At 43.1% G+C, this 15,188-nt stretch overlaps 1 protein-coding gene across 1 annotated transcript in view; it reads left to right on the top strand.

Annotated features, from left to right (window-relative positions):
* Positions 1-15,188, top strand: part of TNN (tenascin N) — a 64,668-nt gene that overhangs the window by 22,373 nt on the left and 27,107 nt on the right. The window contains exons 8-12 of the mRNA XM_082405859.1: positions 6,199-6,462; positions 7,119-7,382; positions 9,116-9,379; positions 12,337-12,600; positions 13,819-14,082. Of these exons, the coding sequence (XP_082261985.1) occupies positions 6,199-6,462; positions 7,119-7,382; positions 9,116-9,379; positions 12,337-12,600; positions 13,819-14,082 (1,320 nt within the window). The remainder of the gene's footprint in view (positions 1-6,198; positions 6,463-7,118; positions 7,383-9,115; positions 9,380-12,336; positions 12,601-13,818; positions 14,083-15,188) is intronic.

The following is a 15,188-nucleotide window of genomic DNA, read 5'->3' as shown; positions in this document are numbered from 1 at the left end:
TAGCAATTCTCATATCAGACAAAATAGACTTTAAAGTAAAGACTATTCCAAGAGACAAAGAAGGACACTACGTAATGATCAAGGGATCAATCCAAGAAGACAATATAACAATTGTAAATATTTATGCACCCAACATAGGAGCACCTCAATACATAAGGCAAATGCTAATAAGAGGGGAATCGACAGTAACACAATAATAGTAGAGGACTTTAACACCCCACTTACACCAATGGATAGATCACCCAAGCAGAAAATAAATAAGGAAACACAGCCATAAAAGGGGAAATGGACAACCTGGAAGAAATGGACAAATTCTTAGAAAAGCACAACCTTTCAAGACTGAACCAGGAAGAAATAGAAAATATAAACAGACCAATCACAAGCACTGAAATTGAGACTGTGATTAAAAATCTTCCAACAAACAAAAACCCAGGACCAGATGGCTTCACAGGTAAATTCTATGAAATATTTAGAGAAGAGCTAACACCTATCCTTGTCAAACTCTTCCAAAATATAGCAGGAACACTCCCAAACTCATTCTATGAGGCCACCACCACCCTGATAACAAAACCAGACAAAGATGTCACAAAGAAAGAAAACTACAGGCCAGTATCACTGATGAACATAGATGCAAAAATCCTCAATAGAATACTAGCAAACAGAATCCAACAGCACACTAAAAGGATCATACACCATGATCAAGTGGGGTTTATCCCAGGAATGCAAGGTTTCTTTAATATATGCAAATCAATCAATGTGATAAACCATATTAACAAATTGAAGGAGAAAAACCATATGATCATCTCAATAGATGCAGAAAAAGCTTTCGACAAAATTCAACACCCATTTATGATAAAAACCCTCCAGAAAGTAGGCATAGGGGGAACTTACCTCAACATAATAAAGGCCATATATGACAAACCCATAGCCAACATCATTTCAGTGGTGAAAAACTTAAACCATTTCCTCTAAGATCAGGAACAAGACAAGGTTGTCCACTCTCACCACTAGTATTCAACATAGTTTTGGAAGTTTTAGCCACAGCAATCATAGAAGAAAAAGAAATAAAAGGAATCCAAATTGGAAAAGAAGAAGTAAAGCTGTCACTGTTTGCAGATGACATGATACTATACATAGAGAATCCTAAAGAGGCTACCAGAAAACTACTGGAGCTAATCAATGAATTTGGTAAAGTAGCAGGATACAAAATTAATGCACAGAAATCTCTTGCATTCCTATACACTAATGATGAAAAATCTGAAAGAGAAATTAAGGAAACACTCCCATTTACCAATGCAACAAAAAGAATAAAATACCTAGGAATAAACCTACCTAAGGAGACAAAAGACCTGTATTCAGAAAACTATAAGACACTGGTGAAAGAAATTAAAGATGATACCAACAGATGGAGAGATATACCATGTTCTTGGATTGGAAGAATAAACATTGTGAAAATGACTCTACTACCCAAAGCAATCTCCAGATTCAATGCAATCCCTATCAAACTACCAATGGCATTTTTCACAGAACTAGAACAAAAAATTTCAAAATATATATGGAAACACAAAAGACCCTGAATAGCCAAAGCAATCTTGAGAAAGAAAAACAGAGCTGGAGGAATCAGACTCCCTGACTTCAGACTATACTACAGAGCTACAGTAATCAAGACAGTATGGTACTGGCACAAAAACAGAAACATAGATCAATGGAACAGGATAGAAAGCCCAGAGAAAAACCCACGCACATATGGTCACCTTATCTTTGATAAAGGAGGCAAGAATATACAATGGAGAAAAGACAGCCTCTTCAATAAGTGGTGCTGGGAAAACTGGACAGCTACATGGAAAAGAATGAAATTAGAACATTCCCCAACACCATGCACAAAAATAAACTCAAAATGGATTAAAGACCTAAATGTAAGGCCAGACACTATCAAACTCTTAGAGGAAAACATAGGCAGAACACTCTATGACATAAATCACAGCAAGATCCTTTTGGACCCACCTCCTAGAGAAATGGAAATAAAAACAAAAACAAATGGGACCTAATGAAACTTAAAAGCTTTTGCACAGCAAAGGAAACCATAAGACGAAAAGACAACCTTCAGAATGGAAGAAAATATTTGCAAACGAAGCAATGGACAAAGGATTAATCTCCAAAATATACAAGCAGCTCATGCAGCTCAAATCAAAAAAACAAACAACCGAATTCAAAAATGGGCAGAAGACCTAAATAGACATTTCTCCAAAGAAGATATACAGATTGCCAATAAACACATGAAAAGATGCTCAACATCACTAATCATTAGAGAAATGCAAATCAGTAGTACAATGAGGTATCATCTCACACTGGTCAGAATGGCCATCATCAAAAATCTACAAACAATAAATGCTGGTGAGGGTGTGGAGAAAAGGGAACCTTCTTGCACAGTTGGTGGGAATGTAAATTGATACAGCCACTATGGAGAACAGTATAGAGGTTCCTTAAAAAACTAAAAATAGAACTACCATACAACTCAGCAATCCCACTACTAGGCATATACCCTGAGAAAACCATGATTCAAAAAGAGTCATGTACCACAGTGTTCATTGCAGCTCTATTTACTATAGCCAAGACATGGAAGCAACCTAAGTGTCCATTGACAGATGAATGGATAAAGAAGATGTGGTACATATATACAATGGAATATTACTCAGCCGTAAAAAGAAACAAAATTGAGTTATTTGTAGTGAGGTGGATGGATCTAGAGACTGTCATACAGAATGAAGTAAGTCAGAAAGAGAAAAACAAATACCATATGCTAACACATATATATGAAATCTAAAAAAAAAAAAAGGTTCTGAAGAACCTAGGGGCAGGACAGGAATAAAGACGCAGACACAGATAATGGACTTGAGGACATGGGGAGGGGGAAGGGTAAACTGGGACGAAGTGAGAGAGTGGCATTGATATATATATACACTACCAAATGTAAAACCGATAGCTAGTGGGAAGCAGCCGAATAGCACAGGGAGATCAGCTCGGTGCTTTGTGTCCACCTAGAGGGATGGGAAAGGGAGGGTGGGAGGGAGATGCAAGAGGGAAGAGATATGGAGATATATGTATATGTATAGCTGATTCAATTTGCTATACAGCAGGAACTAACACACCATTGTAAAGCAATTGTACTCCAATAAAGATGTTAGTTAAATAAATAAATAAATAAATAAAGCCTTTCTGTGGTGCTTATTTTTGTTTCTGCTCTTTGGATGAGCGTTTTATGCAGAAATAATAACGTTTTATTAGCTCAAACTAAGCAAATGTCTATCACTTCTAGCCTCCAATATGTATCATTTTAGTAATTAAGATGTCTACGTTCATGCAATTGTACGTACTTTATGTAACTTTAAACCTGCTCCTCTCCATCAGCTTGGGCCTTTTGTGGGCTAACTGCCTGCCGTTGAAGGGGGCATGCTCGGCTTCTCTTGTATTTCCAGTCCATTCTTTAAGCACTGTCCTTCCAGAGTGCAAACTCGAGTTCCTGGCCCATTTATGTTTGGTACGTGGGAGGTAAGGGGTGTCGGGAGGAGGAGAGGTGAGGGATCTTGCTTGACAGTAATAATCACGGCTGGCTTGGGTCTGTCATGGGGCCTAACAAGGGTTAAAACTAACTTTCCCTTCATGGAACACTTCCTTGTGTTCTTCAGAGACACCTCATCTGTCCTCTTTCACTGTAGTGTTTCTGTAGATACATGCATGTCTCCTACTGGTCTCCTACTCCCCTCTGCCCATACATCTGGGGGTGCCCTCCAGTGCCCTTCTCTGGTGAGGGGTGAGGTGACCCCACCTCACCCCTCTGGGTGATCCTCTTGGACAGCTTCTAAAACAGTCCCAGGTGGGCTCTCCTTTCTTTGCCCCACATCTGGTCCATGGGGGACACACATGCATCCTTTGTCCGTGCAACCAGATGTATGGGTCTGTTGCAATGCTGCAGCCTCTTGTTGCTCTGCAGCAGCACAACCAGCTATTTTCTCACCTCTCAGATATTTTAGGCACGTGTCAGACACCAGCCCACGGTGTTCCCCAAGCTTTGGGCAGGGTTTCTCAGCCTTGGCACTGTTGATGATTCTTTGTTGCAGGGGTCTGTCTTGTGCATTGTAGGATGTTTAGCAACCTCCCTGACCTCTACCCATTTGATGCCATGAGCCTCCCCATTCCACACTGAACTGAAAGAACCAAAAATATCTTCAGACATTGCTGATCACCCCTGGTTGAGAACTTTTGCTCTGGAGTATACATAAGCAGCTCCGTAAGGGATCCCATTGCAACTGCTTATTCGAGGCTTGGCTGTCACCCATGGGACTCATGGTGTAACTCTCTCCAAAGAAATCCACTCTTTTAAGTCCCACCTGTTTGTACTCTCCAGCCTCTGTTGTAGTCTGGAGTTGGTTGGTCAATCAAAGGCCACAAAACTTGTCGGTCCTGCCTTGGCTGTGGGCCCTCAGGTTGGAAAGTAAATACCAATTTTCTTGGGGGTCACAGCCTAAACCAAGATAAGAATAGTCCCACTTGAACATACCGTTGCATATATGTGATAGGACCTTAGGGTAATGGCTTTTGCAATGAACTATAGGCATACCTCAGAGATGTTGTGAGTTCGGTTCCAGACGACCACAATAAAGTGAACATCACAATATAGAAAGTCACATGAATTTTTTTGTTTCCCAGTGCATATAAAAGTGGTGTTTACATTGCACTGTATCTATTAAGTGTGCCATAGCGTTATGTCTAAAAAAGTATATAGCTTAATTTAAAAATATTTTATTGCTAAAAACTGTTAATCATCATGTAAGCCTTCAGCAAATTGTAGTAACATCAAAGATCACTGACCACAGATTACCATAACAAATAAAATAATAATGAAAAAGTTTGAAATATTATGAGAATTACCAAAATGTGACACAGAGACACAAAGTGAGCAAATGCTATTGGCACATGCAGAATGATGCCAGTAGACTTGCTGGATGCAGGGTTGCCACAAACTCTCAATTTGTAAAAAGTGCAATATCTTTGATGCATAATAAAGAGAAGCACAATAAAATGAGATATGCCCGTATGTGGAACAAAGAAACGCTATTATTTTCTTGGTGAATACATATTCGAACACCTTCCCTGTGTGTAGTATGGAGGAACATAATCCTGTACATTCATAAAATATCAACAAACTGATATCATTTAAAATAGCTTATGATCATTGGACATCCACTCTCTGCCAAGAGCTGTCCTAAGGGGCATGTTATTAACTCACATAATACCCATCTCTACAGGGTATACACTAATATTATCTCTGCCTACTTTTTTTTCCTATAAGCACTGTGATACTTTAATATTTTCAAGGCCCCTTTCTTCTTATTTATTTGTTTATTTATTTATCTTTGGCTGCGTTGGGTCTTCATTGCTGCGCGCGGGCTTTCTCCAGTTGCGGCGAGCAGGGGCTACTCTTCGTTGCAGTGCGCAGGCTTCTCATTGCGGTGGCTTCTCTTGTTGTGGAGCACAGGCTCTAGGTGCACAGGCTTCAGTAGTTGTGGCATGCGGGCTCAGTAGTTGTGGCGCCCGGGCTTAGTTGCTCCACGGCATGTGGGATCTTCCCGGACCAGGGCTCGAACCCGTGTTCCCTGCATTGGCAGGCGGATTCTTAACCACCGCACCACCAGGGAAGCCCTCAAGGCCCCTTTCTACATGACATTTTTTGTCTTGGTTTTCAGAACTACTCAGAGAGATACGTACAATAACTATTAACAACTCAATGTTACTAATGCGGAGAAGTGAAGTGCCTTGCCCAAGTTCACAAAACAAGTTAGTAATTTATGAAATGAGAGGCATGCATGGAACATTAGTTCTCGAAGGAACCTTGGAGTCCATCCAACTGGAAGTCCAGATTGACAGATCAAGAAGCTGAAGCCCAGCCAGAGGCAGCAGAGTTGTCCAGGGCCACAGCTCTTCTGACTCTGGGCCCTACTGCTCACTCTGCTGTCCTGTTCTGCCTCCTTGAAAACCCACAAGTCCAGATGTAGAAAGAGGTCTACATCCATGAAACAACTGAAAACTGACATGTGAGATAGGAAGATTCTAAGAAAAGGAAGCTGCCCCAGCCCAAACAGCATGGCCACAAGATCTCACTCTAGTAATAGTGTTTATTGATCCTCATTTTCCTTTCAGACATTGACAGCCCCAAAAACCTGGTGACCGACCAAGTGACAGAGAACACGGCCACCATCTCCTGGGACCCGGTGCAGGCCGTGATTGACAGGTACTTGGTGCGCTACACCTCTGCTGACGGAGACTCCGGGGAGGTTCCGGTGGGGAAGGAGGAGAGCAGCACCGTCCTGACGGGCCTGAGGCCGGGCGTGGAGTACACGGTCCACGTGTGGGCCCAGAAGGGGGACCGGGAGAGCAGGAAGGCCGACACCACGGCCCCGACAGGTAATAAGAAAAAGATGGTCAATTAGAATTGAATTTTGAGGGTGTGAATTTGGGTGCACATGGTGCCAAAAGATGCGGCTTGAGTTGAGAGACTTTGCAAAGAGAATCTTAAAGATCAAAAAAGACAGTGAATTCTAGTGGTGATCTCAAGTGCTGCTCTTCCCTGACAATGACAGCTGCCAATGGGGAACCACTCAACCAACCAGAAGACAGAAGTAAAGTTGTGCAGTGGCCGTGTTTTTAGCAGACCCAGCAAAGACACTGATAGGCTCTGGTCATTGCAATGCTCGTGATAATACTTTCAGAATGATTGCTTGGGAAGTAACCCCTGATAAAATGATAAATTAGATACCCTGAAGTCATGGCAGATGTTTAATTGATTGTTTTGATGTGCCATAATGTTGCTAAGAAGACATTGTTCCTCCCACATTTTAGGGAGCTGAAAGCCAGGAAAGCATGTCAAGTTTATAATGAGCAGTCCTTTGAGATTGAGAACCAGGGGTTACTTTCTTCCTCGACTCCCACCAGGCTCTCTGGATGGGAATACCATTGCCTTGTGTTAGGAAGGCTCTAGGAGATAAAAATCGCAGTGATGGGGTGGTGGGTATCTTTTACATGGCTTCAAAGCTTAGGTTTTCCCAAACATTTTCTTAAAGAAATTGACAGCCCTAAAAACCTGATGACCGACCAGGTGACAGAGAACACGGCCACCGTCTCCTGGGACCCGGTGCAGGCCGTGATTGACAGGTACCTGGTGTGCTACACCTCTGCTGACGGAGACTCTGGGGAGGTTCCGGTGGGGAAGGAGCAGAGCAGCACCGTCCTGACGGGCCTGAGGCCGGGCGTGGAGTACACGGTCCACGTGTGGGCCCAGAAGGGGGACCGGGAGAGCAGGAAGGCTGACACCACGGCCCCAACAGGTAATGGAGCATCGTTCTTTGAAAATGTAAGCCCTGTCATACTGTCTATGGCAGGTCAAGTTTTGTTTTTCTGTTCTAAAACTGGCAGAATTGATGATTTATGGAAGAGCAGGATGGTAGACTTCTGTCAAACCACACACCAACCCTCACTCCGTTTTTACACATTATATCATAATGAAGAGCTCATATTTGGCCTCGTACTTTGATCTTGTGAAGGTAAATGGTGATTGGTTTTATCCACCCACTGTTCCTCCAACTGTGTATTTCCTTTGTGATCAATCATTAAATATTTCTTCTTGGAAGGGAAGAAATAAAAAGAAACCACATGTTAGGATCTGTGAGCTAAGTACTTTAGGGAAATGGCTTTTGCTATAATCTCTTTGGAACAGGGAAGTGTTATTCCTTTCTTAGTGGATAAATCCTCTTTTGAGTACTGTGTGCTCCATTCTGAGGATCCTAAGCTTGCATTTTTATATAGTAACGGTTCCTACTTTTTAAAGTTCTTTCATCTCTGTTTCCTCATTTTTTAAGAACAGACTTATTGAGTTATAATTTACATACTATAAAATCCACCCTTTTAAAGTGTGTAATTCAGTGGTTTTTAGTATGTGCAGAGTAGTGCAACCATCACCACTGTCTAATTCAGAATATTTTCATCACCCCAAAAGCAACCCCCATACCATTAGCAGTCTTTCCCATCCCTACTTCCCCCAGCCTTAGGAAACTACTACTTTCTGTCTCTAGAGATTTCCTTATTCTGGACATTTCATATAAATAGATTCATATAATATGTGGCCTTTTGTGACTGGCTTCATTCACTAAGCATAATATTTTCAAGGTTCATCCATGTTGTGGCTTGTGTCAATGTTTCACTTGATTGCTGAATAATATTCCATTATATGGATATAATACATTTTGTTTATCCATTTGTCAGTTTATGAGCATTTGGGTTGTTTCCATTTTTTGGCTATTATAAATAATGATGCTACGAGTTTTTGTGTACAAATTTTTGTATGGGCATATGTTTTCAATTCTTTTGGCTATATACTTCGGAGTGGTATTCCTGGGTCATATGGTAATTCTATGTTTAACTTTTTGGGGAGCTGCCAAATTGTTTCCAGAGCGGTGGCACTATTTCACGTTCCTACCAGCAAGGAATGAGAATTATATTCCTCATTTAGTTGGTACTCAGAGGACTTTGCTGAGACGGGTAGAGCAGGAATCAATATGCCCATTTTACAGTTGAGAAACCTCAGATACAGAGAAGTGAATGATTTCTACAATTCACAAAGTTAGCTGATGATTCATGGAGTCTGATTTGTGGAATATTCATGGAATATTACGGTACCTTAAAATCTGTTTGGCAAGGCCCACATTTTACAAATGAGGAATGGAGACCCAGCCAGAGGCAGCAGAGTTGTCAGGGCCACTGCTGGCTGATGGCAGAGCTGGGCCTAGTTCCCTGTCCCCAGCCCAAGGCTGCTCCTGCACCTCCACTCTGCGTCTCAGGCTGGGACTGGAATGTAGCTCTTGTGACTCTGATCCAGTGCTCATTCTGCTGTCCTGTGCTGCCTCCTTGAGGATCAAAGAGTCCAGCTGTGGTGAGATCTACGTCCATGAAACAACTGAAAACCCACAAAGGAGATGGGAAAACCATTAGAACGGAGGCTACCTCACCCAAGAGACATCGTCTCACTCTTTGGTGCTTATTAATGGTGCACTTTTCCTTTCAGACATTGACAGCCCCCAAAACCTGGTGACCGACCAGGTGACAGAGAACACGGCCACCATCTCCTGGGACCCGGTACAGGCCGTGATTGACAGGTACTTGGTGCGCTACACCTCTGCTGACGGAGACTCCGGGGAGGTTCCGGTGGGGAAGGAGGAGAGCAGCACCGTCCTGACGGGCCTGAGGCCGGGTGTGGAGTACACGGTCCACGTGTGGGCCCAGAAGGGGGACCGGGAGAGCAGGAAGGCCGACACCAAGGCCCCAACAGGTAACGAGAGAAGAGAAAAGCAAACTAGGGTTTTTACTGTGGGCTGATCTACTACTGTTGAATTATGGCACTGCTGCTTTTGTGGCCCATGACCTCAAGGACTGTGGACTATTTTAGGAGAGTTTGCTGTAAAAAAACTCTGTTCACCTAAAGAAAGAACAAAGCACAGTAATGGGCTCAGTACTGAGCAGTTCCATGAATGCCTGAAAACTGTTTTCCAAAGGCTGTGTTTTTAATCAGTTATAGGAAATCATAGGGAATAAGGTAAAGCCAATATAAAATTCTTAAAAACACTGGGTTAAAGTACTTTTTTGCAGCAAGCTATTTTATTTATTTTTTACTCACTATATAGTGCTTAGTTTAAAGGAACAAGTGTTACCCTTGGCAGCTGGAGCTCTGTGTTCATTTCAACATGTAGCTAAATTTTAATGAACATTTCTAAGTGCCAGGCCTGGGCTACAGCAGTGAACAAAATAAATATGCTTCCTACTCTCTTGAAGTCCAGTGGGAAAGACAATCAACAAGCAAACACATTTATAAGTATAAATTATAATAAGTTCTATGAACAAGGTAAACATGGTGTAGGTGTAGAGAATAACAGGGCAAGGATGGATTGGGGGAGTAATAGTTAAGATACACATCGACAGAAACACCCAAATAACAGTGGCTTAAAGAAGAAAGAAGTTTATTTCTGTCTTGTGGAATGGTCAGAGTGTAAGGGACCAAGGCTGACAGGGGAGCTCCGTGGTACAGGAGGCCTGTGCTCCTTCCGTACTGTTGCTCAGCCATTCCTAGGGAGTTGCCTGCATCTACATGGGCATCACCTATCCTCACTCCAGCCAGTGGAAAGGGGTAATGGAAAGGGAAGAGCGTGACGGCACCGCACACATCACTTCTCACATTCCGCTGGCCAGATCCAAGACACAGCGCCAGACCTCAGTACAAGGGGGGGCTGGGAAATGAAGTCTTTAGCTGGAGGGCCGTGTGCCCGGCTTACAGTTCTGTTCTACTATCCCACCCAACACAGTGGCCACTAGCTACATGTGGCTCTTTAAATTTTAATTAATTAACAAAAATTTAAAAATTATTTCCTCAGTCATACTAGCCACATTTCCAACTGTCAGTAGCCACATGTGACTAATTGCTACTGGATTGGGCAGTGCAGGTTATGGACTATTCCCATCGTTGCGGAGAGGTGTGTTGGACAGTGTGCTTGCAGAGGAAGGGGAGAATGTGTATTGGGGAAAAGTAGCCATTTTGGGCAGAGGGAAGAATATGTGTGATGGCCCTGAGCTGGAACAGCATGAGATGGTTGAAGAACTGAAAGGAGGCTGGTGTCGCTGGAGCATAGAGGATGGGAGAGAAAGTGGCATGAGATGATGGGGGAAGGAGGAAGGGTCAGATCATACAAGACCACACGGTGCTTCAAAGAGGGAGCGTGCTACATTTATCAGAAGAAGAGTGGCATGATGCGATATTCATTGTTAAACAGTTATTCACGCCAGAGTGAGGAGAATAAATGGAAGAGATGATAAGGGTAGGAGGGGGAAGTTTAATAAAGTCGGGGGAGAGGTGGTGATGATTTGGACAAGTGTGATGGCAGTAGGGATGAGAAAAGGGGATATCTGGGCACATATTTTGGAGGCGTAAATGACAGTATTTGTTGATGGATGAGGTGTGGGACAGGAAGAAAGTGAGGGGCCAAGTATGACCTGTGTTTCTGACTTGAGTAACATGGAAGATTGGGGCATCATCTTCTGAGCAATAAATAGGTTTGAGGAGGAACGTTAAGACTTCTAGATATTTGAGTTTGAGATACTCATGAGATTCCTTGGTTAATTGAGTGACTTATTTATTGATTCCACAAATATTTATTGAGTGTCTAATACATGCTAGGCACTGTGGTGGATATGCTGTTGTAGATACAAGTCAAGGGCTCAGAGTTGATACAGATTGGGGAGCTATGAGCATCTGGCTGGTATTGAAAGCTGTGGACATGGGTGAGATCACCTGTAGAGAGAGAGGAAGAGAGGAAACCTTGAGCACCCTGACATTTTCAGGTTGCTGATGAAGGAGACTGAAGAGGGGGAGTTAGGGGTTAGGAGAAACCCAGGGGAGTGTGTAGTCATGAAAGCCAAGAGCCGAGAGTGTTTCAAGACAGAGGGAGTGGCTCAGCTCTGACAAATGCTGCTCAAAGGTCGAGCAACGTGAGGATGGCAAGTGTCCATAGGATTTGGCAACATGAAGTTGTTGGTGACCTAGACTAGCAGTTGTAGTGGTGTGCTGTAGAAAATGCCAAACTTCATTGAGCTGAGGAGTGAATGGGAGGTGAGGAGTGAAACTGAGATATGCAGACGGTTCTCCTGAGAAGTCTGTCAGTTATGGGGAGCAGGGGGATGAGAGATCTAGAGCTTGTTTGTGTGGGAATAATGGTAGAGGAGGAGAGACTGATGATGCAGGTAAGAGAGGGTAGATGAAAGGGAACAAAGGTCTTGAGAAGGTGGGAGGGCTGAAAATTCAGAGGGAACAGGTGTAGGTTTTAACACAAGAAAACAGTTGGATCTCGGAGTCTTTTCATTTCGCTGGGTCTCCCTTCTCCTCCCCTTTTATACAAGAGAAGAAGCTTGAAAGATGTAACTTCTCAGCTCTCAAATTCTGTGAAACAAAATAGCTAGATACCATGGAGATAACAAAAGAGGTTGTTTCAGTCGCCATTTGGGTGGCTTATCTTGTTGCTCAGGAGATTTTTATTTTCGTGGGAACTAGAAGGACAGAAAGTTTCCATGTTGATACATGTGGAGAAGATCTAATTCCTTCCAGTTTTAGTATCCAGTGGCTTGTTTCCCTGGAAAATGTTTTCAATGGAATTGTATTGTTAATAAAGATAACGTGAATGATGATGGGGTGGTGGGATGTCCCCGCTTGGCTCTAAAATTCAGCCTTTTCTTTTTAAAAAGAAATTGACAGCCCCCAAAACCTGGTGACCGACCAGGTGACGGAGAACACGGCCACTGTCTCCTGGGATCCTGTGCAGGCCGTGATCGACAAGTACCTGGTGCGCTACACCTCTGCTGACGGAGACTCCGGGGAGTTTCCGGTGGGGAAGGAGCAGAGCAGCACCGTCCTGACGGGCCTGAGGCCAGGCGTGGAGTACACGGTCCACGTGTGGGCCCAGAAGGGGGACCGGGAGAGTAGGAAGGCTGACACCACGGCCCTGACAGGTAATGGAACATCTTTCTTCGGGAATGTAAGCCCTGTCCTGTTAAGCCTATGGCTGGTCATGTTTTGCTTTCCTGAACTCACACTGGCAGAGTTGATGATTTATTGAAGAGCATGATGGCGTTCCTTCATAATAGACTACAAGCCATCTCTTATTTCCCTTTAACTGGTTTCTTTACAAGTCAGGTCCACCTGGCAGTCTCCAAGCTACACGCCTGCCATGACTTCATGGTATGTCCAGCCACTGTTCCTCTGAGTGTGTGAATGTTTTGTTCAGTATTGCGGGTCTCCTGTTGAGTTTGTGATTGGAAACAGGAAATGAAATGTCATTCATGTTAATCATAATATGTTCAAAATTCAACTTCAAAAAGTAGACTTTATATCCACCAGAGTGAGTAGTTGTATGTGGTTTATTTACTGTAAATGAGTCATACGATAATTCTAGTTTGGAGGATAAGGGTAATTTCTATGTTATGCTCTTTTTTTTTAATCGAAGTATAGTTGATTTACAATATTGTGTTATTTTCAGGTATAATTTCTAGGTTATATTCTCATTTTATTGTGAAAGACATGTATGAATATATTTCTGTACCATGATTTAGCCAGCAAACCAGCATTGCAAGTGAATCTATATATGCTAAAGGATATTAAAACTCGATTTTAAGTTTGCTGATTCGGTTAACAACATATATTGAGCATTTTCCATGGGCCCTTTTCTTTACTAGGCAGTAGGAACCCCGAGGGAGTAGAATACAGCCCTCTTCCTCTGGGAGCTTACATTTGCATCTAGCTGGTAGAATCTTCTTGTATGAAATGGGAGGTCTTCGTTGACATGATGCTAGAAACAAAATTATCAATATTAGCTGCTTGTGAGCAGAGACCATGTCTTCTTGAACTGGACCCTGCACACTGCCTGGTCCCATGGCTTACATATAGTGGGCGTTTTGACATATGCTTATTAAACGAAAAAAGAAATTTGTTTTGCTAAACTCTTGGTAGAGGTAATAGTAGAGATGCTTCGATTTTGGTCTACTGTGCTTTCTCCTTGAGGAGTCAAAGTCTTTCTGGGGAGAGAAGACATATGTCCATGATGAAGTTAGAGCATGCAAGATGGAAAAACCACAAAACCTGAAAGGGTGTCACCCCAAGAAAAATGGCTGTGAGCTTCTGCACTCTGTGGCCCATAAATAGTGCATATTGATCAGCATTTTTCCTTTCAGACATTGACAGCCCCAAAAACCTGGTGACCGACCAGGTGACAGAGAACACGGCCACCGTCTCCTGGGACCCGGTGAAGGCCGTAATTGATAGGTACCTGGTGCGCTACACCTCTGCTGACGGAGACTCCGGGGAGGTTCCGGTGGGGAAGGAGGAGAGCAGCACCGTCCTGACGGGCCTGAGGCCGGGTGTGGAGTACACGGTCCACGTGTGGGCCCAGAAGGGGGACCGGGAGAGCAGGAAGGCCGACACCAAGGCCCCAACAGGTAACGAGAGAAGAGAAAAGCAAACTAGGGTTTTTACTGTGGGCTGATCTACTACTGTTGAATTATGGCACTGCTGCTTTTGTGGCCCATGACCTCAAGGACTGTGGACTATTTTAGGAGAGTTTGCTGTAAAAAAACTCTGTTCACCTAAAGAAAGAACAAAGCACAGTAATGGGCTCAGTACTGAGCAGTTCCATGAATGCCTGAAAACTGTTTTCCAAAGGCTGTGTTTTTAATCAGTTATAGGAAATCATAGGGAATAAGGTAAAGCCAATATAAAATTCTTAAAAACACTGGGTTAAAGTACTTTTTTGCAGCAAGCTATTTTATTTTATTTTTTACTTAATATATGGTGCTTAGTTTAAAGGAACGAGTGTTACCCTTGGCAGCTGGAGCTCTGTGTTCATTTCAACATGTAGCTAAATTTTGATGAACATTTCTAAGTGCCAGGCCTGGGCTACAGCAGTGAACAAAATAAATACGCTTCCTACTCTCTTGAAGTCCAGTGGGAAAGACAATCAACAAGCAAACACATTTATATGTATAAATTATAATAAGTTCTATGAACAAGATAAACATGGTGTAGGTGTAGAGAATAACAGGACAAGGATGGAATGGGGGAGTAATAGTTAAGATACACATCGACAGAAACACCCAAATAACAGTGGCTTAAAGAAGAAAGAAGTTTATTTCTGTCTTGTGGAATGGTCAGAGTGTAAGGGACCAAGGCTGACAGGGGAGCTCCGTGGTACAGGAGGCCTGTGCTCCTTCCGTACTGTTGCTCAGACCTTCCTAGGGAGTTGCCTGCATCTACATGGGCATCACCTATCCTCACTCCAGCCAGTGGAAAGGGGTAATGGAAAGGGAAGAGTGTGACGGCACCGCACACATCACTTCTCACATTCCGCTGGCCAGATCCAAGACACAGCGCCAGACCTCAGTACAAGGGGGGCTGGGAAATGAAGTCTTTAGCTGGAGGGCCGTGTGCCCGGCTTACAGTTCTGTTCTACTATCCCACCCAATACAGTGGCCACTAGCTACATGTGGCTCTTTAAATTTTAATTAATTAACAAAAATTTAAAAATTATTTCCTCAGTCATACTAGC

Source organism: Balaenoptera borealis, assembly GCF_965194805.1.
Source record: "Balaenoptera borealis genome assembly, chromosome: 1".
In the NCBI taxonomy this organism is placed as follows: domain Eukaryota; kingdom Metazoa; phylum Chordata; class Mammalia; order Artiodactyla; family Balaenopteridae; genus Balaenoptera; species Balaenoptera borealis.
Note: the sequence above shows the minus strand (reverse complement) of the source record. Positions and strands in the feature narration are given on the sequence as shown.